Source organism: Lytechinus variegatus, chromosome 1 (genome assembly GCF_018143015.1).
Source record: "Lytechinus variegatus isolate NC3 chromosome 1, Lvar_3.0, whole genome shotgun sequence".
NCBI lineage: Eukaryota > Metazoa > Echinodermata > Echinoidea > Temnopleuroida > Toxopneustidae > Lytechinus > Lytechinus variegatus.
This window is the reverse complement of record NC_054740.1, coordinates 53,215,981-53,241,177: the sequence shown is the minus strand read 5'-3', so window position 1 is coordinate 53,241,177 and position 25,197 is coordinate 53,215,981. Positions and strand designations below refer to the sequence as shown.

The following is a 25,197-nucleotide window of genomic DNA, read 5'->3' as shown; positions in this document are numbered from 1 at the left end:
ATAGCACATAACGACGAAAAACCTCATCAAAATCGGTTGGAAGAGTACTTCTTCAAGGTGCAAGATGTAAATTATGAAATTGCAATGTTTTGCGATATTTGTCACAAATAAACTCAGTGACATGCAAATGAGAGAGTTGATGATGTACTTCTTTGTTTTATATTGCAAATTTTGTTTTTATTTCAATTCTCACAGATCTGAAAACATTAATAATGGTGGCTACATACAGCGCACAGGTCCACCTTTCGGTGCTCATGGCACGCTGAATCAAGGACAATAAACACAAAACACAACAACAATAGAAAAAAAAGAATAGACTTCAGACCGACCCATCAAATTTTCAAAAGGTAATGCCACAATGTTCAGAAAATATAAATCTGTTTCACATGACACTAAGAATAAAATTAAAATGAATATTTTACATTAAAAAATAGAATACACAAGTGAGTGGTTGACGTCATCAGTCCCCTCATAATATCGAACATGCAGAATTATTGTTTCTGAATATTAAGCGAAACTTAACCGGAGTTTGATTAATGTGGATTTCTTTTAAAATTAAAATCCAACTTAATTGTTGGGAGTGGACTTGTCCTTTGAAATTAATTGAATCAATCCCACTATACCGAGGGGGGGGGGTAGGCTGGTAGATAGGGCACCTAGGCTCACAATTCCATCATCAGTCCGATCCCGTTGAGTTGAGTCTGTCTAAACTCATTGTCTAAACCAGAATAAAAAAATAGTTGAACCTCCTCAATCTCGAAGCTAGACTAACAATATGGGAATAGAATTGCGCACCCTTTCTTCTATATCCCGTTTCATTTATGGGCCCAATGGTTTGGTGTATTTGATCAAGATTGTGTCTGATGCTGATAGGTATATAGGCCGTGTTTTTTATCATTCTGTATATAATTATCCTGGAGTGTACAGGCTCCCCAAAGGACCCGATAAAATCACTAAGGAACTTGGAAATTGACAATGAATGCAGTACTATAATCTTATAATGGATTATCATAATTCTCATTTTTGATATGCATGCTGTCAGAAGCAAATAAGATCAAAGAAAGGGTAAAATATTTAATCCATATACGGCGGGCTATTACTTGCAAATTCAACCCGCGGCTGGCCTCCGTGGCAGTAGGCTTGTGTAGAAACAGACAAATCAAAGAATAAGAATAAAGAAAGTTTGAGAAAAATCGGACAAGTGAGAAAGTTACGAGCATTTGAATATTGCAATCACTAATGCTATGGAAATCCTCACATTGGGAATGCGACAAGGATGTGTGATGTCACTGATGAACAACTTTCCCTTTGGTGGACTACAAAATACCCTCAAAATGATTTTTTGATTTTGATTTGATTTTTCTGTTTTCACACAAGCCATCTTCTTCCAATGGTTTTGACATTCTCCTTTAATTAAGTTGGCCTATACATGCACTTGAAATTCCAAGGATTTAAAATAAATCCAAATCGGCTGTGGATAGTGACCATTCCAGTGTTGGATTTATTTTAAATATTTATGATTAACTTTCAAATCTCAAAATATGTAAATTCAAGTTTTTTTAAATTTATACTTATCTATAGACTATATAGATGCCTACAAGGTTTAAAACAGCCGATCTGGATTTAGAGTGTATATTAGCCTACCTAACTTTACATGCACAAGTAAGATAATACCACATGGTTACACAATGAAATAAAAACCAATTATAAACGTTTTTTCACTTGTTTTTATATAGATTGTACCTCGGATTGTACTGTCTTTCGTGACTTATGGGTGAAGCAAGATGGCGACGTAAATTTATATGCTCTCTATCTCGGAGAAACAATCTCCAGTTTGTATCGTATACAAATTCGGTGATTAACTCGAACTCGTAGTGACGTCACTTGGGCGGACATCTTTGCTTTGCAAAGGCGATTTTGGGCTGCCGCATATTTGGGAAAACTACGGAATTTAAGCAAAAGCCAAAGTTTCATTTCTCTTTGCAGTCGTGGATTTTTCTCATTTTTGGACATTATCCACATGCTGGCTTCGTCCTCGGATTATACGTCTGGACGAAGGAGGATTTTAGACCACTATGTTCAAGTGTATTCCGCTATTTCGGGCCTGCAACAGGCACGTCGAATACATCGACAAGAGACATTGCAACCTGCCGGGAGTACCGGACGATGTGTATCGCTATGCACGCACACTGGAAGAGCTGCGGTTGGACGCTAATCAAATCAGAGATTTACCAAGAGTAAGAATCTGGCCCTGTTTCCTCACATTAATTAAGCACATTGACATTGAAAACTATTGTGTTGAAAGATTACGAATGTTTGATAATCAAATGTTTATGTTTGACTTTGAATTGAAGTTTGAGTTTGAGTCATTCCAGTTGATTTTTTTTTTAACACAAAAAAAAATGTTCTACCAGTAACAACACGTAAAAAAAAAAAAAATATTTGAATTAACTTAGAAGGGGGTAGTGCTGTAGCCGAACTGCCGAACCGAACGGAAGTTCGCTAAACTTGGCACTTCCGAACCGGACCGAACCGAACACAAAGGCCTGGTTCGGTAAAAAAAAAAAAAGGATGTTAATTTGCAATTCATGAGTACAATGACTAGATCTACACAGATTTAAGTATAAAATTAAAAAAATATATATATTGGTTAGCGATTGTAAACAAAAAGAATTCCACTCAATATATTTTTAAAATCTATTATGATAGCTCCCATCTCGTCTTTGATTGAACTGTTATCAACTTAAGAATATTTTATTAACATGAATATATTTTTTCTTGATAAAATGAGGGGACATTTTGAAGCTAAACTCGGTATAAAAGTGTGGTGTAATTATGTATTGCCGTAATCGATCGTGATCGTAATCGGACCTAATCATTTTGTATTTAATAAAGAAAAAGAACCAGACATAAATTCATTCCTCGTAAATGACAAAGTATGACAGCTTCTGTCTCGTGTTTGATTAAATTTTTATCATTTTCAATATTTTTTATAAACATGAATTTATTTTTTTCTTCATAAAACTTAGGGAAATTTTAAGCTTAACTCGGTTGAAAAGTGTAGTTGAATTACGTATTGCTCTAATCGGACGTACATTTAATTGTTTTGTATTTAAAAAAGAAAAAGACAAGACATAAATTAATTCCTTGTGACTGACAAAGTAATGGTAAAGTACATATATTCAACCTTCTGAAATTTCCATATTAATATAAAAGATAAATAAGAGATGAAGGAATGAGGTTGAAAAAAACAGAAAAGATAAAAATTCAAACCAAATCAACGCATGTTCCCTGATCAATGTTCTGGAAATGGTTGGTAAGGAAAGTTGAAACAGGAAGTCCAAACAACCTGCTCTCAGTTGCTATTATACAGGTAAAATTCGTATTCCGAACTTGAAACGTTTTTCTGTTGTCAATATTTTCTAAAAAGTGGTTTAATCTGGTCAATTACTGAAAATTAAATGATAAATTATCAGTTCCATCATCGCCGAGTGATTTCATAACACTAAAATACAGGGTACAGTCCCATGTACTAATTTTCGTGTTGGAAATATGTTTGAAGTCACGTAGCATCGATCTTTCTGGACCAAGAATGGACTGATATTTTATCCTTTTAAAGTAGTTTATTGACCAGATTTAACCACTTTTCGGAAAATAGGGACTTTCTAAAACATTTCATATCCTTTGGAATGTGAATTTTACCAGTATAATAACAGTTTAGTGGAGGTTGTTTGTCTACTATTTCGACATTCCCGATCAACACTTTAGAATTAGAGAAGCTGCGTTGGCAATGACATTGTAATCGATCATGATCTTAGGTGCATGAAATAATCATGAAAAAAAAAATTCTGATCATTGTAATTCTGATAATGTCCTGATTCTCTGATTATGAATATTTTTTCTTTTGATTTTTTTTCATTTTAAAAATGAAAGTAGAAATGACTCATATTTTTGTTTAAAGATTAAAACAAACGAAAGTTATGCAACAATTTTCATAACTATTCTTTTTAGAAACAAAATTTATTACAAGTATATGACAGATCATTCAACTATTTAATTTTTCGTGGGTCGGTGAACTTTTTTTCTTTATGTGATAAATTTAATTTGGCATTTATTGCCGAGCTCCGCCGAACCGAACCCGAACATGCCGCCTGATTTGCAGCACTAAAAGGAGGTCATGTTATTGTTAGTGTTAGGCTACCTCAAGTGATGTTCGTGCAGGATCCACTCCACTTCACTTCCGCTATACACTACCTACCCGAACATTGAGACCCAAAATTCGCTCTGAATCTGATACTCAGACTCAGAGTGAAAAAGGTGGGAAAATATTAAATTCATGCAACATCAAGATCTTTAAAAAGAATTAAAACTAATATTCTTACTTTACAGTTTATACAAAGTTTCACTCGGTGATTTAGAGCCAGCATGGAGTTCCTCACACGTATAAATAATTCACTGCCGATTTCAAAACATCGCATGCGAGAGGGTCTGAGCTCGGACAAAAGTCAAATTGTCAAAAGGCACACTTGCCACTTGGGCAATGGCATTGCCAGGGCCAGCCCAGGCTCCAGGCATCTCACTGCCATAATCCATTCCATTTTTTTTCTGTTCTTAATTCTGTTTTGAAATTTTGAACCCTCTCACTCTAGAACAATTCTTAGACTTAGTCCTCCAAAGACAGAAGGCTTTGTATGCAATTGCAGCATTGTACATTGTAGTTGTGACTTAAAGGGGAAATTCACCCTGACAAAAAGTTTATTGTAAAAATAACAGAAAAAATGATAAAAAATATTGCCGAAGGTTTGAGAAAAATTCATCGAATAATTTAAAAAAGTTATTAGAATTTCAATTATAAATATGATTTGTGACGTCATATGCGAGCAGAATTCCTACATAGCGAATGGTAAAAAATCAATGAAATGTCATTTTCTCAGAAAATTGAAAATGGTTTTTACTAAAACTTTTGTATATCAATAGACAAATCATTTCACACCCGATCATGAATAGAAAACAAAATTAAGTCATCAGGAAACATATAAAATTTGAAATTCATGCATTGTATATTACATAACACATGGGGCAGCTGCTCGTTTATCACATCTTAAATCCAAAAATTTGAGCTCTAATAACTTTCTTTCTCTTTAACGGATTTTCCTCAAACCTCCACCAATATTTTTAAATATTTTTACAACAAAGTTTTCTTCAGGGTGAACTTCCCCTTTAAGGCAGGGGCGGATCCAGACAAGGTCAAGTCAAATTTATTCAACTTTGCCATAAATATATAACACTTTGATCATTGGGGACATCAACATCAAGACAAGATAAGATTGACAGCAGAAATGCACTAAAATATTACAAAATTACCCAAAAGAGAGCAAAATTTTTAGGAAAATGGATGCAATAGATAAGTTTGATTTTTTTTCTTCGTTCAACACAGAGAATTTCCAGTTTAATTGTGCTTGTTTTTTTTAAACTTTGTGGAGGAAGATAGAGCTTGGGTGAAAGCTAGACCTGGAAACTTGACTGCAGATCTCTGCATTTTTCCAATACAATGTACAGTATCTGGTAATAGGTACATGTAGGTAATTAAATCATGTGTTATGGTTAATCCAGTAACTGTCATAAATGCTCCTACATGTTCAGGGAGAAATAAAACTTTGTTTAACAGGGCTATGAGGAGAAAATTAGAATATTCCATATTTCATGTAATAAAATACAAAAGAATTACATGTAGTTAGTGAGTGATGTTGACAGGTCACCTGACTTGTCTCTCTTCTTACTCTCAGATGTTGTTTGCAATCACTATGCACCTTGTGATTGCAATCATACTTTAGGTAAGAAAAATATTTTAGAAATTAACATAGACCTACATGTAGGCTATAATATGATAGGTAAGTTATTTAATGATTTTATTTTTTTTTTACAGGATATGTTTCAATCAGGGCTGGGTCTTTCCTTTTATTGTACTCCCCATAATTTGAAAAACACAGTACATGTATTTTCTGCACAGTGTTGATAAATGCCTTTAATATAGACTGATGTAAAAGAAATCATATGAAAATAGGTGTAAACATGATTTATAAAAACCATTGTTAAGCCTCAAGTATATGTATTATCACTTACGTGTATAAACTTCTAACATGATCTTCTATCATCAATATAATAACATTACTTATTAATGTAGTCAAATAGGGTGAAAAGGCCAGCTTTTGAAAGAGGTTGGTATCATGTAAATTGTACAGTAACGTCTGTCATTATACTCATGAACAAATCATTTGTAATTCTGTATTGGAAGTGTCAGATCAGCAAGAGTAGTATTCCAAGTTTTACAGTATGTAAGATGCAGTATGATTGATTAAAAAGGGTATGTACATGTATGAAGTGTATGTACATGTCTGAATAAGCAAAGCAAGCAGACTAGAGTCAAATCGACTTGCCCTTTGATGGATGCGTAATTGAATTAGCATCAAGTTCCTGTTAGGTATCATAAGAACTAGGAGAGGACATAGCTACATGTAGAAGGCACATGTATGTTGAATCTTGTCTGTCTCGAAGTAACATGAATTTCAATGACTGTCTACACATTCATTAATGTGTACTATACTGCAGTGTGTTAAGGATTGGCCTTGTGCACACTTCCTTTGGGGGACTCCAGATTATGGATTGATTTATAATTTAATATGTATGTGTAAATACAGAGGCCCAAACTACTGTTCTGTTCTGTTGTGATTTGAATTTTGATGTTCCATCTGCTTTTGAATGCACACTACATGTACATTTGAATTGCTCTACTGTATGTTAATTTTCATCCTACTTCTAATATGTATCTTAAAAACCCCGAGGATACATCTGTATCAGACCAAATCTACATTTTAAGCACTTAGCCTGAAGTAGTATCTAGTTCCTACCTACATGTGCATCATGGAGGTACATGTAACATGAGGGATGTTTTCTAGTTAACAGACCCATGAGCTGATATGGTTTGGGAAACATAATAATGTACATGTACATGTAGAACTTGGTTTAGAAGACAGTGTATTTATTATGTACATGTATATGTAGTTCTACAGTGTATCTGTTTCACTTTCACCAAAGAGGCCTTGTGCACACTGCATAAAGTAACTATATATTTTTATTCCATTGAAATGTTCATTGCTTTGCTTGTTAAATTGTACTCTTTGTTCAAATCACATTAATTTCATATTTTTTGGCTTGAATACCCATTTAGTTGTAAATCAGGCATTCATTCAAGTGAGAATTTCAACAAGGCAATCCAGAACCTAGTCTGCAGGCACAGACCCTGATTGAAACTTTGATCAACAAGTGTGTCTCCGTGCAAAGACTACATGTAGCATATATACAAAACTTCCTGTTTTAAATTGATTGGTTAACATTGGTTTGACTTTTAAAAAATCTGAGCTAGAAGGTCACACTTGTCACCTGTGTCTGTGATATGTTATGGGTCATTCCACGGGGTTGGGGCAACAGCACTCTTTGTGTTCCTTATGAATTGTTAGCTTTATCCTGAAAATGTGTTTGGTGTTTTGATGTTGCAATGTGGTTTTGTTGGAAGGCAGTTATGTAAGCAATTACTTGATGCAGAAATAAAAATGTTGAACTGCAAGTATTATTGATGGTGAGACTTTAAATGATGATGTCCAGACTCTTTTTTGGGGTACCAAGTGTGACATCCAAAATGGTCATTTTCAGTTGAAGATATCTAATCAAAAGACAGACTTAGTCAAATTCAAATGGCCATAATTGATAAAGCAACATTTGTTTAATAACAAAACAGTAATGGGATAGCAAATGAAAAGAGACTTCATATCATAAATCATTCCTACAAATCGGCATACCACCGTTACATGCGATGTCCTCGTTTATTTTTTCTGTAACGGCGGTAATGTGGTTTATATCTAAAAATCAGAAATCATTTTTTCCAAAATTATGTGTCAGAAATAAAGGGCAGGAAGTAAGCAACTGTTAATCAAAAGATTACATGTAGCTTTGAAAACCTATGGTAATGTCATCTAAATTAATCGAGAGTCGCCGATGTTTTGGGCGATGTCCGGGCCAAATTTGTAACGGTGGATCACATTTCATCGCGTATGTAAGAAGGAGACACCGGAGAAGAGACCGTCGTTGTATCAGACGGACGGGTTGTTAGCCGAAATCCACATGCACATGAACAGCTATGATAGCGGGTGTTTTGAAGCATTGCAATTGGGAATATTCCTGCAATGTCTGTGTAACGGTGGATTGGATATCCACGATGTTTTCCCTTTCAAAGCGACGTAAGTACGGAGATTTATCCCGATACTCGTATTTTGAAACTAGTTAAGCCATATCTTTAAAATATGGAACTGTATTACCATGCAGAAAGTGTTTTTAAGTTTGAAAAATCTCGCTAATTTTCCATCATCTTTCACTTCGGTCCCACATGTAGCTTCTCGTGTAAGTGAAATATGTGATTGAGACATTGCCGTGTTTGTTCCAGATTTGCTGAATGGTTCCAAAGAAAATAATGCTTTTATTACTGTGATTCCGTGCAAACATGTTTTGAATGGTAGCTGACATGATTCAATCGTAATTTAGTTGATTTTTTTTACACAAAAATATGTTGATTCAATAGGCCAATGGATACTCAGAAACAGCTCTTTCACTGATGATCATGACGGTGACATCTCAAATTTGGTACAAATTTTCTCCTTGTTTAAATTGGCTCCTACTGATTCTAGGTAATATGGGTATCAAAGACCTGATGATCAAATTTGAATTTGCAAAAAAAATGAGAATTTAGAACCAGTGGCGGCGCCACGGGGAGGCAGACCCCCCCCCCCCAAAAAAAAATAATTTTTTCTGTTACTACATGTACCCCCCCCCTACACATAGTAGATGGGCTTTGTGTATGATGAAGCATGGGAATAATTCAATTACTAGTAATTCTTAGCTATAGGCTTAACCTTCCCAAAACTTTTCATCTTGTTGAATGTTGGTATACTTTTCAGCACTCATTCTTTTTCCCTCAGAGGCTCAGTTCTTTCTCCGTTTTTTCAATTGTATTTTTTTATTTCTATATATTCAGTTGTTAAGGATTTTTTTTCAACCGTATTTTAATTTATATTTATTCAATTGTTAGGAGAGGGGGTGGGTATTTGTTTTATCAGAAAGCAAAAGCCTTTGTGATTGTTTTCAATGTGATTTTTTTTATTGCAATATAACGACATTTTAAAAACATGTACAAGCGAAGAAAAGAAAAAGTGACACAATCGAGTTTGTTTCACAAGAGTTTATTTGCTGTATCAGAAGGTAAATTGCAGATTTGAATTCCATTAATTCATTTAATTCCAATAAAACATAAATATATTATGTAATTGCTTGAACAATTAAACTTCATAGTTGAAAATTAAATAGGATGGTCATACAAAACTAAATGGAATTGTCGAGATAACCACCCTTGATTATAATGCAGAATAAAATTAGATTAAATTCATCCATTGAGAAACGAAATTAAAGTAAAGATAATTTATGAAAAGGTACCGGTAATGGGCAAGTAATTGTATTGTGAAAACAAAGTAGAACACAAGAAAGCAAATGCAAAAACCTTGTATAAAACAACTTTATATTTAATTTATGAACTAGGAAATGATGAATTCTAATTGCTATGAAAAAAATACAAAGTGAGGGTGTATTTTGCAAGAACAGATCAGATTCCTTGTCATTGCCCTAGTAATCCACCCCCTTACTTTAATGAGAAAATGTCAAGACATGTACATGAGTAAATGATTTCATATAATAATATAAAATATCGTGGAAACAATCCAGCAAGTTTTGTTGATTAAAATGTAATAATTTGAATTGTGTAAAAAAATAGTCAAACTTCCAAATACTATTTTTCTCAAATAACTACAGGTAGCCTCTGTTGAAGGTAAAAATGTATATCTTCAGTACATGAAGTGTCAATCTGGTGACCTGTACTCCTGGCCTGATGGCGAGGCACAATTCTACCTCTATCTATTTTGTGACATTGACAGAGTCCTCTTCCACACAGTTGTCATTGGGTCACCGATCATCTTGAAGTTCATAAACTTGTAACCTGAATGCAGAGAGAAATATTGCATGTTATTTCTTATTGTCAGGTTTAGTGTACAGTGTAATACTTTTTTTTGCATTTGCCAGTAAGAAGTTTACCATAGAGTTTTTAACCAAAGGAAAAGATTGTAGTTTGCAGTGTTATTCTTGAACATTTATTAGAATAGCTTAGTAGAAATAATACATTTTACTTTCTTGTTCACAACTCTATGTTCAAACAACAGGTGTAAGTTTTTTTATTCAATTTGTCCACTAAGTACTTTACAATTGTCCTTTTGGCATGCTGGAACTTACTGTTTTATCCAATGCATTTATTCCAGTGAAGACATGATTATATTTTAATTAATGTCACTTAGAACTACATTACCATGTAACTGAGGTAAAATAAGTTACATGTAGAGTAAACAAATTGAACAAGTTATATGTGTAAGGTATTAATGCATTGTCCATGAATTGCATGCCAACTTTGTGTTGTTTTGTCTTGAAAAACCATACATGTAGCTTAGAAGAACTAAACTAGTACCTTTTCCCTACATCTTTTTCACCCGAGTATTGTATCAAAGGTATCAAAATTATAATCGTGTACATGTATGAATAAAAAAAAACATTTTACCTGTTCATTGATGCATTTTAGAAGCTTGCCTGTAGATGTTGTATTTCTACACTTGAGTAAGATGAGTTAACTCGCATTAGTGTGTTGATACTAAAAGAATGGCAAGTACATGTAATACTATTCAATATGATCATTACAAGGACATGATGTCCATGTAACGGAGGTATGTACTTTTGAAAGTAATACCGTGAAGGAGATATTTTAAAGTAATAAAGATTTGGAGATCATAAGCTAGCACTCTTTTGTTTTTTTCCGCTTTAGACAGAAACATTTGTTTCCAGAGATAGACGGAAGTGGAACCTTGAGGATTACCTTAGTATTATTTTAAACATAAATTTATCAATAATTTTGTACATTTTTCCTTGTTTAAACTCTAATTTAAATTGCTTTTATTTGCAAAGAATTTGACATGAAAAATGTTTTTTAGTATAATCAATTGATCTTGTGCAAATATTCTAAGGCATGAAGTGGAATTTGGTGTTTAATGGCCATTAATGGACCTTAACTTAGCAATGCTTCAAAGTATACCTCTGTTACTGAGACATGATGTCCATGTAACGGTGATATGTACATTTGAAAGTAATATCTTGAAGGAGTTATTTTAAAGTAAAAAGAATTGGAGATCATAAGATAGCACTGTTTTGTTTTTTCCATTTAGGCAGAAACGTAAATGTTTCCAGAGGTAGACGGAAGTGGAAACTTGAGGATTATCGTACATGTAGTATGATTTTAAATATAATTTGTCAATAATTTTGTACATTTTTCCTTGTTTAAACTCTAATTTAATTTGCTTTTATTTGCAAAGAATTTGACATGCAAAATGTTTTTCTTTAGTGTAATCAATTGATCTTGTGCAAATATTCTAAGGCATGAAGTGGAATTTGGTGTGTAATGGCCATTAATGGACATTAACTTAACATTGCTTCTAAGTATACCTCTGTTACTGAGACATGATGTCCATGTAACGGTGGTAACACCAAAAATAGAAGGTTATGCCAGAAAGAGTAGTTTATTTTTTCCAAAGAGAATATTCCATTCTGTTGAGGCATGACTTCTCTCAACTATTTAGTTCTACATGCCATCATAAATTCAATTTTCTAGACTGGTGAGAAAAAAGAACGACACAGAACATGGCACTGGTATACACACAGAGCATCAAGTTCCATTTATTGATGCTAAATCTTTCAAAATATATATGCCATGTTGAAAAGTGTGGAATAAAATGACTAACAATGTTGTTAGCAAAATATTTATCAAGAGTAATGGAGATCAACCCCTTTATTTTGACAGTGGGAGAGCATAGTCTTAGTAAGGATGATAAATGATGTCCATGTAACGGTGGTATTTTGTCAAATCTTATTTCTCAGTTTACTCCAATATGCAGGTTGGTATGAAATGCCTGTAAGTGGATTTAGTTGAAGGATTGTCCATGAAACATATAAGAAATAAAACATTTCATTTATTACATTTCTATTTTTTGACCCTGATGTCACAATTTTTGCCCCAACCCCATGGAATGACCCTTATATAAATGAAGCCCAGAAAAAATTGTGTTCGAAAATAATTATTTAGTGCTTCAAATATTGAAATACTGTAGGAGCTGTTATTTTCGCGGGGGTTTTATTTTCGCGGATTTCGCGAATTGCCGATCGGCCGCGAATTTAACAACACGCGAAAATATTGACACATTTCTTAGTCAGTGCCAATGCCCCCAACAGCAAAGCTTTGCTATTGAAAACATCCTGCATATTGATAATGGAGATATGCACCTCTATATGTACAAAAAATAGGTTAAGAAAGTACAGTTAGTGATTCAAAAAGATAGCTAGAATTTCACTTTTTTTTATTTCTCATCCAAAATTCAGGGCCTAAACTATTTTCTAACATTATTTTATCAATATTTATACACTCACTGTAATATTAAAATGTATTTTCCATGAAACAATTTGATATTATTGTCATCTGATTGACTCTATACACACGTATTGGTAGCTGGGTCATTCCATGGGGTTGGGGCAAAAATTGTGACATCAGGGTCAAAAAATAGAAATGTAATAAATGAAATGTTTTATTTCTTATATGTTTCATGGGACAATCCTTCAGCTAAATCCACTTACAGGCATTTCATACCACCCTGCATATTGGAGTAAACTGAGAAATAAGATTTGACAAAATACCACCGTTACATGGACATCATTTATCATCCTTACTAAGACTATGCTCTCCCACTGTCAAAATAAAGGGGTTGATCTCCATTACTCTTGATAAATATTTTGCTAACAACATTGTTAGTCACTTTATTCCACACTTTTCAACATGGCATATATATTTTGAAAGATTTAGCATCAATAAATGGAACTTGATGCTCTGTGTGTATACCAGTGCCATGTTCTGTGTCGTTCTTTTTTCTCACCAGTCTAGAAAATTGAATTTATGATGGCATGTAGAACTAAATAGTTGAGAGAAGTCATGCCTCAACAGAATGGAATATTCTCTTTGGAAAAACTAAACTACTCTTTCTGGCATAACCTTCTATTTTTAGTGTTACCACCGTTACATGGACATCATGTCTCAGTAACAGAGGTATACTTAGAAGCAATGTTAAGTTAATGTCCATTAATGGCCATTACACACCAAATTCCACTTCATGCCTTAGAATATTTGCACAAGATCAATTGATTACACTAAAGAAAAACATTTTGCATGTCAAATTCTTTGCAAATAAAAGCAAATTAAATTAGAGTTTAAACAAGGAAAAATGTACAAAATTATTGACAAATTATATTTAAAATCATACTACGATAATCCTCAAGTTTCCACTTCCGTCTACCTCTGGAAACATTTACGTTTCTGCCTAAAGGGAAAAAACAAAACAGTGCTATCTTATGATCTCCAATTCTTTTTACTTTAAAATAACTCCTTCAAGATATTACTTTCAAATGTACATACCACCGTTACATGGACATCATGTCTCAGTAACAGAGGTATACTTTGAAGCATTGCTAAGTTAAGGTCCATTAATGGCCATTAAACACCAAATTCCACTTCACGCCTTAGAATATTTGCACAAGATCAATTGATTATACTAAAAAACATTTTTCATGTCAAATTCTTTGCAAATAAAAGCAATTTAAATTAGAGTTTAAACAAGGAAAAATGTACAAAATTATTGATAAATTAATATTTAAAATAATACTAAGGTAATCCTCAAGGTTCCACTTCCGTCTATCTCTGGAAACAAATGTTTCTGTCTAAAGGGGAAAAAAAAAGAGTGCTAGCTTATGATCTCCAAATCTTTATTACTTTAAAATATCTCCTTCACGATATTACTTTCAAATGTACATACCTCCGTTACATGGACATCATGTCCTTGTAATGATCATATTGAATAGTATTACATGTACTTGCCATTCTTTTAGTATCAACACACTAATGCGAGTTAACTCATCTTACTCAAGTGTAGAAATACAACATCTACAGGCAAGCTTCTAAAATGCATCAATGAACAGGTAAAATGTTTTTTTTTTATTCATACATGTACACGATTATAATTTTGATACCTTTGATACAATACTCGGGTGAAAAAGATGTAGGGAAAAGGTACTAGTTTAGTTCTTCTAAGCTACATGTATGGTTTTTCAAGACAAAACAACACAAAATTGGCATGCAATTCATGGACAATGCATTAATACTTACACATATAACTTGTTCAATTTGTTTACTCTAACTTATTTTACCTCAGTTACATGTACATGGTAATGTAGTTCTAAGTGACATTAATTAAAATATAATCATGTCATCACTGGAATAAATGCATTGGATAAAACAGTAAGTTCCAGCATGCCAAAAGGACAATTGTAAAGTACTTAGTGGACAAATTGAATAAAAAAAACTTACATCTGTTGTTTGAACATAGAGTCGTGAACAAGAAAGTAAAATGTACTATTTCTACTAAGCTATTCTAATAAATGTTCAAGAATAACACTGCAAACTACAATCTTTTCCTTTGGTTAAAAACTCTATGGTAAACTTCTTACTGGCAAATGCAAAAAAAGTATTACACTGTACACTAAACCTGACAATAAGAAATAACATGCAATATTTCTCTCTGCATTCAGGTTACAAGTTTATGAACTTCAAGATGATCGGTGACCCAATGACAACTGTGTGGAAGAGGACTCTGTCAATGTCACAAAATAGATAGAGGTAGAATTGTGCCTCGCCATCAGGCCAGGAGTACAGGTCACCAGATTGACACTTCATGTACTGAAGATATACATTTTTACCTTCAACAGAGGCTACCTGTAGTTATTTGAGAAAAATAGTATTTGGAAGTTTGACTATTTTTTTACACAATTCAAATTATTACATTTTAATCAACAAAACTTGCTGGATTGTTTCCACGATATTTTATATTATTATATGAAATCATTTACTCATGTACATGTCTTGACATTTTCTCATTAAAGTAAGGGGGGTGGATTACTAGGGCAATGACAAGGAATCTGATCTGTTCTTGCAAAATACACCCTCACTTTGTATTTTTTTCATAGCAATTAGAATTCATCATTTCCTAGTTCATAAATTAAATATAAAGTTATGTTTTATACAAGGTTTTTGTATTTGCTTTCTTGTGTTCTACTTTGTTTTCACAATACAATTACTTGCCCATTACCAGTACCTTTTCATAAATTATCTTTACTTTAATTTCGTTTCTCAATGGATGAATTTAATCTAATTTTATTCTGCATTATAATCTAGGGTGGTTATCTCGACAATTCCATTTAGTTTTGTATGACCATCCTATTTAATTTTCAACTATGAAGTTTAATTGTTCAAGCAATTACATGATATATTTGTTTTATTGGAATTAAATGAATTAATGGAATTCAAATGTGCAATTTACCTTCTGATAATGTACAGCAAATAAACTCTTGTGAAACAAACTCGATTGTGTCACTTTTTCTTTTCTTCGCTTGTACATGTTTTTAAAATGTCGTTATATTGCAATAAAAAAAATCACATTGAAAACAATCACAAAGGCTCTTGCTTTCTGATAAAACAAATACCCACCCCCTCTCCTAACAATTGAATAAATATAAATTAAAATAAGATTGAAAAAATCCTTAACTGAATATATAGAAATAAAAAAATACAATTGAAAAAACGGAGAAAGAAATGAGGGAAAAAGAATGAGTGCTGAAAAGTATACCAACATTCAACAAGATGAAAAGTTTGGGGAAGGTTAAGCCTATAGCTAAGAATTACTAGTAATTGAATTATTCCCATGCTTCATCATACACAAAGCCCATCTACTATGTGTAGGGGGGGGGGGTAGTAACAGAAAAATTATTTTGCCCCTCCCCCCTCCTTTCGGGCTGGGATCAGCTGACAAGCAAAAAAAAAAAAAAAAATTTTTTTTTTTTTTTTTTTTTGGGGGGGGGGGGGTCTGCCTCCCCCTGGCGCCGCCACTGGTTCGAAATTCTCATTTTTTTTTTGGAAAATTCAAATTTGATCATCAGGTCTTTGATACCCATATTACCTAGAATCAGTAGGAGCCAATTTAAACAAGGAGAAATTTTGTACCAAATTTGAGATGTCACCGTCATGATCATCAGTGAAAGAGCTGTTTCTGAGTATCCATTGGCCTATTGAATCAACATATTTTTGTGTAAAAAAAATCAACTAAATTACGATTGAATCATGTCAGCTACCATTCAAAACATGTTTGCACGGAATCACATTAATAAAAGCATTATTTTCTTTGGAACCATTCAGCAAATCTGGAACAAACACGGCAATGTCTCAATCACATATTTCACTTACACGAGAAGCTACATGTGGGACCGAAGTGAAAGATGATGGAAAATTAGCGAGATTTTTCAAACTTAAAAACACTTTCTGCATGGTAATACAGTTCCACATTTTAAAGATAAGGTTTAACTAGTTTCAAAATACGAGTATCGGGATAAATCTCCGTACTTACGTCGCTTTGAAAGGGAAAACATCGTGGATATCCAATCCACCGTTACAAAGACATTGCAGGAATATTCCCAATTGCAATGCTTCAAAACGCCCGCTATCATAGCTGTTCATGTGCATGTGGATTTCGGCTAACAACCCGTCCGTCTGATACAACGACGGTCTCTTCTCCGGTGTCTCCTTCTTACATACGCGATGAAATGTGATCCACCGTTACAAATTTGGCCCGGACATCGCCCAAAACATCGGCGACTCTCGATTAATTTAGATGACATTACCATAGGTTTTCAAAGCTAATCTTTTGATTAACAGTTGCTTACTGCCTGCCCTTTATTTCTGACACATAATTTTGGAAAAAATGATTTCTGATTTTTAGATATTAACCACATTACCGCCGTTACAGAAAAAAATAAACGAGGACATCGCATGTAACGGTGGTATGCCGATTTGTAGGAATGATTTATGATATGAAGTCTCTTTTCATTTGCTATCCCATTACTGTTTTGTTATTAAACAAATGTTGCTTTATCAATCATGGCCATTTGAATTTGACTAAGTCTATCTTTTGATTAGATATCTTCAACTGAAAATGACCATTTTGGATGTCACACTTGGTACCCCAAAAAAGAGTCTGGACATCATCATTTAAAGTCTCACCATCAATAATACTTGCAGTTCAACATTTTTATTTCTGCATCAAGTAATTGCTTACATAACTGCCTTCCAACAAAACCACATTGCAACATCAAAACACCAAACACATTTTCAGGATAAAGCTAACAGTTCATAAGGAACACAAAAAAGTGCTGTTGCCCCAACCCCGTGGAATGACCCAGCTATTTGCATACTCATTAATATTCATAAGTCACATGACCAGAATTTTGAAGGTGAACATTCTGTTCACAAAATTCCACAATTTTGCACTTTTTACCAACTTTTTGAAAAATGAATCGAACCAAACACAAATTCCAAAGATTGCTTAACCCTATAGATCCTGTGGCATGATGAATTTTTAGATCTAAAGGTTAAAAAAGTGAAATTTAAGCCACTTTTTCCATAATTTGTAACTGTTTTTACAGGGACATATTTATGTACAAAAGACATATCAGCATGGTGACTTTGAGGAGTGTAGATTTGCACATAAATTGCACTCGTTTTGCTTCTTTGAAATGCTGTGGAAATGTATCGTACATCTTCCGATCGCGAATTTAACAACCCGCGAAAATGTCGGGACCCCCGCGATTCGCGAAAAATTCTGTACGCGAAAATAACAGCTTTTACAGTATAAAGTAACCGGAAACATCATCTTAATTTCATCCCATACACTTATGTGTACTATTTATGAGACGCCTATTTTACAAAATTGGGGTTTTCCTTGTAGTTTTCGCTTTTCATTCTCAAAAATGGTTGTTTTCAGGGTTTATTAGTTCTAATACATGTACATGCACTTGTACACATGTTTCATCTCGGTTTGAGAATTTTTTAAATCGGCTGCTCACAAAGTTAAACAATACCTTTAATTCTGAGTGAGAGGGCCTCGAGTACACAAGGCGTGAGTAGGCTGCATTTCAGACCCTTAACTCGAATAAAGGGTTTGCACAGCAGGCTATCCAGAACCTGTTAAAAGTACATGTACATGCATGATGAGATAATGGTGTGTGCTGATTTGTGTTTGAGTTCAATTTGTACTGTGTTCATTTTTTTTTACACTGGGGACGAATTTGTCTTTCGCACACAACCACCCAATTATTATGTTCAAATAGCCTTTGCCTTCTATGTAGAGCCCATTTGAACTTCTACTTGAGTTTGAATTTGAAGGGACTTCTAATTCAAAAGTGCAAAAAAGGCATTGTACATGTACATACAAGTACGCAACCATGAGCATTACATGTACATTTCTGCATACATATACAGTAATTTATATTTATAGATTCAATATATATATGTATGTTAAAAACAACTTTGAATAAAAAGCACTTAGCCCTATACAAATTTTCCACCCAAGGGGGGGGGGGCAGTCAAATGTATTGCTGTTAACATGCGTGACCAAGTTATTTCCAAACACCCCCTCTCTGTGTGCAAAATAACCCCTAAAGTTTTTGAAGGCTTCATTTACACATTTTGGCCCCTATACAAAATGTTGCCAGAATGTGACCCCTAAACAAGTTATGTTTACTTGCTAACAATAAGCTTAAATAGACAGAACTATTGGTATTGCATGTCCCAGTGCAGTTACATGTACATGTAGGGTTAATATACCACAAATAAAGGAATACCGGTACAATGTTAACTCTGTAAATATGAGGACGTTCTCATCGCGCTCTCTTAACTACATGTAGTTTACTGGAAGCCGATTCAGGAAACCAGTTTGGAAGATAGCTTTTCTGGCGTTCCAATGAAAGTGGTTTTAAAAATCACTTCATGTAAAGCGATCTTGTTGCTATAAAAATGCTGTCAGTGGGGTGACACGTTTTGCACGAATTATGAAACCACAGCATAGGCATGAATTCTACACCTGTCGTGTGGAGTAGCGTGCTCAAAGTGTGGAAGATCGCTTTCTGAAGAACGGTTATGTCTTCACGCTAAAACCAGTTTAACGAGGCAAAGCGATCTTGAAAACTACATTGTACATCGCGAGGTGGTTTTGTGAACCGGTTTAGAAGATTGCTTCAACTGTTCTCATTACACGTCAAACTAGTTTCCACTATTAAAACTAGCTTCAAGTAAACTACATGTAGTTTTAGGAAGGTAGTCTAGTGAGAATGGTGTCTAAGTGTCATCCAAAATTCATCAGGTAATAATTTAAAAAGCCCAGGGTAAAAAGCTGAGGGAAAAAACATACCCTAAACACGTTTGGCTAGTCTTAAAAAAAAAAGCTTTGGAAAAAGAAACATCCCCTAAATATGTTTGAACCTGCGTTTGACCATTGTCCATTATTTCAAGACCACCTTTTTTTTAAATCAGTGTTTTTGATACCCTTATTAACGAGTGTATGCGCTGCCCGCATCCAAAGTTGAAAAAAAAAACACCCCATAAAAAAGTTTTTGGGTCACACATATGTACAGCTATATACTTGACTGCCCCCCCTTCCGGTCTTTCACATGCACAGAGACTATATGTAATTTCATGCTGTTAAGTACGTGTACATGTAGCTGAAAAAAACTCAGAGTTGGTGGGATACAAGCATTTGACAGGAAGAAAATGCCTCTGTGTTCTGAGCATGTGCTGAATGATAAATGTTAATCTGAACAATGAGAAGTGGTGCCAAGGAGTCGGCTACATGTACAAACAATTCCAGATAAGAATTTCAATTTTTATTGAAGTCTCTATTCATACATGTACATGTACTTAATTACCCTATATGTATCTATCATTATTGTAGCCTTAAGTTAGGTTTTAAGATGTAAAAGTCAGAGTTACCGTAATCATAAATTTTATACAATACACATGTATACAATTGTACATGTAGGCCTGCTTTTTATATGTCTGTATGTACATGTAACATTGTAGATACATGTAGATTATTCTTCCTTGCAATGAATGGCTTGCTGATGGACCTACAAAGTCAGTGATGATTGATGCAAAATATGATGCAAAATATTGATGCAAAGAACGTGTAAGTTTAGATTTTATTAATTAAAGAAATAATATGTTAAAACCCCCCAGTTAATTACATGTACTGTACATGTATATTTGAAGTGATCACTCAATACAAGTTATTACATTGTACATGTACATGTACATAAGGCTGTCTTGAGCAGGGACTTACTTGTTCACGTATAGTTCAAGACAGGAAAAAGCACTGTAGTCGTATTAAAAACATTATTTCATCAATCACACGCAGCTTCATCATCAGGAAATGACTCAGGAGGGATGGGACATCGCCTAGCCCCTACTAATTTTGCATGCTTTTTCCAAGTATTGCTACATGTACATGTACCGGTACTCAACATGCGTACACATACATGTACATGTACATTACAAATAATAATTTCTCCATTCTACAGCAATACATTTCACCTTTTCTACATAACATAATGGATTCAAATGGAAATGTTCATAAATGTATTGTGACGAGCAACTACATGTACATGTAGCAAGTAAACAATACAGATTTATCTTTCCTATCATCTAAAATGCGTGTATAGTATGTTGTTTGCTCCATTTTCATGCTGCCATACAAAATTGTGATGCATTCATAATGCAGAATAAAACAGATGGGTGCCGGTATTTGTATTACAATCAACATTATGCGAGTGTATTTTGGATTAGGGTGCTGTACGTGGGTGGATGCACCGATGTACATGTACAGTACAATGTATGTATTGATGTAGGCCTACATGTTTAGTACTGTTACCTGAGATGATGATTTGATGTGACCAAGGAGATATTACCTTTTGATATCTCCTTGATGTGACTCACACATCACTCACTCTGTGTAGAAAAATGATACTTGAGTGGGTTGAGAAAGGATACTTATACACTCAGTAATAAAATTGAAAGTACAGGTGTACTTCTCCAGTTCATAAGTAAAATCATGGATCCTATTAGAACATGGTACAATGTAGGAAAATATACTCAGTAATAAATTGAAAGTACAGTTGTTCTTCTACAGTTCATAAGTAAAATCATGGATCCTATTAGAACATGGTACAATGTAGGAACAATATAATGTCTCTATATGTATGTACAGCAGCCCTACCTGGATGTCCTATACGAGTTTATGCTACTTTTTCACACTCTTTAAAGATCAAGTCCACCTATGTGTAAGAAAAATGTTGATTTGAATGAATAGAGAAAAATCAAACGAGCATGCTGAAAATTTCATCAAACTCGGATACATGTACACATGTAAAATGAAGAAGTTAAGACATTTAAAATTTTGCTTATTTTTCACAAAACAGTGATACATACATGTATGCACAAGTAACTCCATGACATGCAAATGTGACAGTCGATGGTGTCCCTCACTATTTCTTTTTTTTTATTGTTTGAATTATACATTATTTCATTTTTTACAAATTTGTCAATAAGGACCAACCTGACTGAAACATAATAAACAATGCTAATTGTACATGTTCAGGGAGGAATTAAAGGAATGCCCCGGACTGAGAAATACCTAAATAAATAGAGTAAAATTCACAAAATCAGATAACAAATAACAGTTATTTAATATTAAAGTTTAGCAATATTTTGTGAAAACAGTTATATATGCACGTTGTCATGAATATTAGGTACATGTAGGCTGATGATCTCCACATTCCTTTTTCTTATTTTATTACATGAAATAAAACTTGTTTCATTTTTTTATACATTTGTATAAATGATGTGTCTCCATTATGATGAAATAAGTTGCAGCATTAATTAACTAAAACACTTTATTAATAATTAGCTATCAATCCAATTGTTTTCGTTCTTGGTGGAAAATTTTTGAATAAACCTAATTTCATATAATAAAATACAAAAGAACTTCGACATCAGCACACTCGATTGTACCCCGCGCCCGTACCCGGCCGGCCGGGTTGGGCTGCACTGCACTGTACACATATCATATCGTTCTAACTACACGGTCATGTTTTGCTGCCCACTACGTTTGAAGATGTAATAGCACGATATCATGGTCTTAAAATCCAAGATGGCGGATTGGCAAACGCCGTTGACTGATGATAACGATGTCAAAAAAACCCCAAAATTATCGATGAAATATCATTTCACTGTGAAATAATGCTAATAATGTGAAAGGTGAGGATGTATGCATGCTAAATATCTTTGTAAAAATATTATATACACCCGCATAGATCCGATTAAAATGGATTCTGTTGTGTTGTTGGTACAGTAGCAGATACAATTTTGACCAGTGCGAGTGTAGATCTACGTGTAATTTTGCTATTCAATGTGAAAACGGAAATTTTTTGAAACGGAATATCACTGTCCCTACATACATGTACCTGGCTTTTATAATGCTGCAACTTGGGCGTTCAGCTTACGATTTAAACTGGCCTGTATGATTTTAAAATCCTGTAGGCATCTGAGCTGAAGTAGCCTACATGTACATGCATGCATGATCCCCATACCTCCCAACCAACCAACATACCCTGGAACCGTTTAATTTGATTGGAGTTTCATGCTTGCCTGACACACCATCCCTGTAGTCTGCAGTCACAGACCCTGGGTTTTAGCAATTCCCATGTTGCATAATGCGGAGTCTGAAGTAATGAGACTAGATTCACTATGTACTGTGGCTGGCTTGTACATGTATTTGACACAGACAGAGTTTGGCATCTAGTCTTCACTCCAAACATGGTATAATTGGTTAGAGTACGAGTCTGTGCTTTCAGACTACCATTATCCCTATTGGTTGCAATCCAAGGGAAATCAAATCATAGTATGATCATGTCCAGGTTGTCCTCATCGGTTTAAACATGTACTCTACACTTTTTGCCTTTCGACTGTCGCTGCAATTGCTGTGCTATTTGGGACATGTACCTCACTGGTTTGGAAAAAAAACAAGCAACCTGTTTTCTCTCTAGGGATTCACGACAGGCCTGGATGTGTATTCAATTAAAGAAATTGTTTGGAGATTCATAGGAGATTTATACAGACCTGTGGAACTATAGATGCCATCTTCTTCATCTCTTTTAAAGAGAAATTCCAGTAGTTGCAAACTTGCAGTAAACACTGATTTCATGAGAAAGTCTGTAAAACAAGGCTTAATTGTCAGTATATCATCGAGGATCTAGATCTGGTACAGTTACATAAACTGAACTTTGTGAAATCTTGAAATCTACGCTGAAAAATGTTCAGACTGAAGATCACCAACACAGATAAGCGCACCTGGGACAGTGCATAATTATTGCTTTGAATGTCGGGCCTGACGCTTGACCCGAATCCTGTGCTTATTTGCTGATTTCTCAGCAATTACACAATTTTTTCCAGAATTTTTTGCCACATATGTTTTATCTATACAAACAGACACTTTGGTGGTCATTTCATTGGATTTTGTACGAACTCATTTTGATATTGTTACCACAACTAGCAGAAATTTCCAAGCTTGCGGGAAGCGTGCGACTAGCTTGCGCAAGCTTGCGGCATGCTAGTAACTAGCATGCGGCTAGCTTAATAAGCATGTGATATGCGTGCAGAGTAATAGTTAAGCGATCTTTTAGCGAGCAGGGACTGTTCGCTAGCAGGCACTCGCTTATTAAGCGAGCGCCCTGCTAGTCGCATGCTAGTTGTACTAGCAAGCGGCACGCTTAAATTTCTGCAGGGGCACAACTATCATTTGCCTTTAATATCCAGTGAGAATGAATCTCCTCTTTCGTTCCAGACAAAAATGAAAATATTGCAAGTGAATAATAGAATTTCATGAAAATTTGATTTAGAATTAGCTTTGGCAATTTGATTTTAGTCCATGTAGAAGCAAAAGTTTTGTGATGGTTGGCTGATATAGGTCTACATGTAAATGTAAACTTTATGGGCCTACAGGTATACAAATTATCATTGCAGTTGTGCAATGATAAACATTGACCCCCTGACACCGGTTTTGTGTTTCCGCTGCTGCCCGTCTTTCAAATCCTTGGGTGTGCATTCTTCCACAGAAGTGACCCCAAACAATACTCAGGAATGGGGAAGGACTTTGAAAATGTCATTTCTCCAAGTCAACCTGATTGTTTACTATGCTATTTCTGTGTACACATTGGAAGTAAACTGTGATCAGTGTACATGTAAACTGCCTGCGGTTGTGTCAGTGCATACAGACTCAAGCACTGCGGTAATTGAACCACCTGTATACATTTAGACCTAATTGTACATTGGGCCTATTCCACGGTTACTCACGTTACATTTGGAGACACCTTGACTCATACTTGGAGCTGTAACTCCATTATTATTGATAGGAACTAAACATCTCCTTATCACAACAAAGTACACAGTCTGACTATCCTTTGTATAAAAACAAAACTTGGGAAATTCTATTATGCTCCTGGCAAATCATTGGAATGTGTCGGTTACTCACGTTACATGATTTGGACCAACCTGTGGAATTTAGCCCTAATTGTACAGTAAATTGCCAATTCGTCCACTCACCACATGGTCTTTCTTCATAGTCTGATGCTATTCCGTACATGTACATCAATATTTCGTCTAACAACCATGTGGTCCAATAACCATTTAGTCCAATCATCACTTTATCTAATCACCACTTTATCTATTACCATTTCATCTAAACCAGTTGGTCTTATACCAAATTTTCTTTTCATTCATTTTGCACAATTAACACTTAAATGTAATTAGACCAAATGGTATATTGGCTAAATGGCTATTGGACCAACTGGTTATTAGACTGAATGAAAGTAGACCATGTGGTGAGTGGATGAACTGATGGTAGACCAAATGATAGTAGACGAGTTGGCAATTGGCATTAGACGATTGGAAATAAACCTGTAAATGTAGGGAAGACACATATGCATGTAGGCTTACATACACGTGTACATCCTTATCTTTATACTGTA

At 34.4% G+C, this 25,197-nt stretch overlaps 1 protein-coding gene and 2 long non-coding RNA genes across 18 annotated transcripts in view; 2 read left to right on the top strand and 1 right to left on the bottom strand.

Moving 5' to 3' along the window:
• The first annotated feature begins 1,868 nt into the window (after window positions 1-1,868).
• Window positions 1,869-25,197, top strand: part of LOC121416499 (protein scribble homolog) — a 161,673-nt gene continuing 138,344 nt past the window's right edge. For 12 of the 16 annotated variants that reach the window (XM_041610081.1, XM_041610042.1, XM_041610075.1 and 9 more), the window contains exon 1: window positions 1,870-2,237. In XM_041610081.1, the coding sequence (XP_041466015.1) occupies window positions 2,076-2,237 (162 nt within the window). In that variant the 5' untranslated portion in view covers window positions 1,870-2,075. Of the gene's footprint in view, window positions 2,238-25,197 lie in introns of all 16 variants that reach the window. The other 4 variants (XM_041610030.1, XM_041610051.1, XM_041610088.1 and 1 more) reach the window with 1 other exon arrangement.
• Window positions 9,918-11,414, bottom strand: LOC121416620. The gene is made up of 2 exons (XR_005970221.1): window positions 10,706-11,414; window positions 9,918-10,096 (listed from the first exon to the last, which is right to left on the bottom strand). It is a non-coding gene; the product is annotated as an uncharacterized LOC121416620 (long non-coding RNA).
• Window positions 12,695-15,002, top strand: LOC121416611. Its single transcript, XR_005970216.1, has 2 exons — window positions 12,695-14,214; window positions 14,824-15,002. It is a non-coding gene; the product is annotated as an uncharacterized LOC121416611 (long non-coding RNA).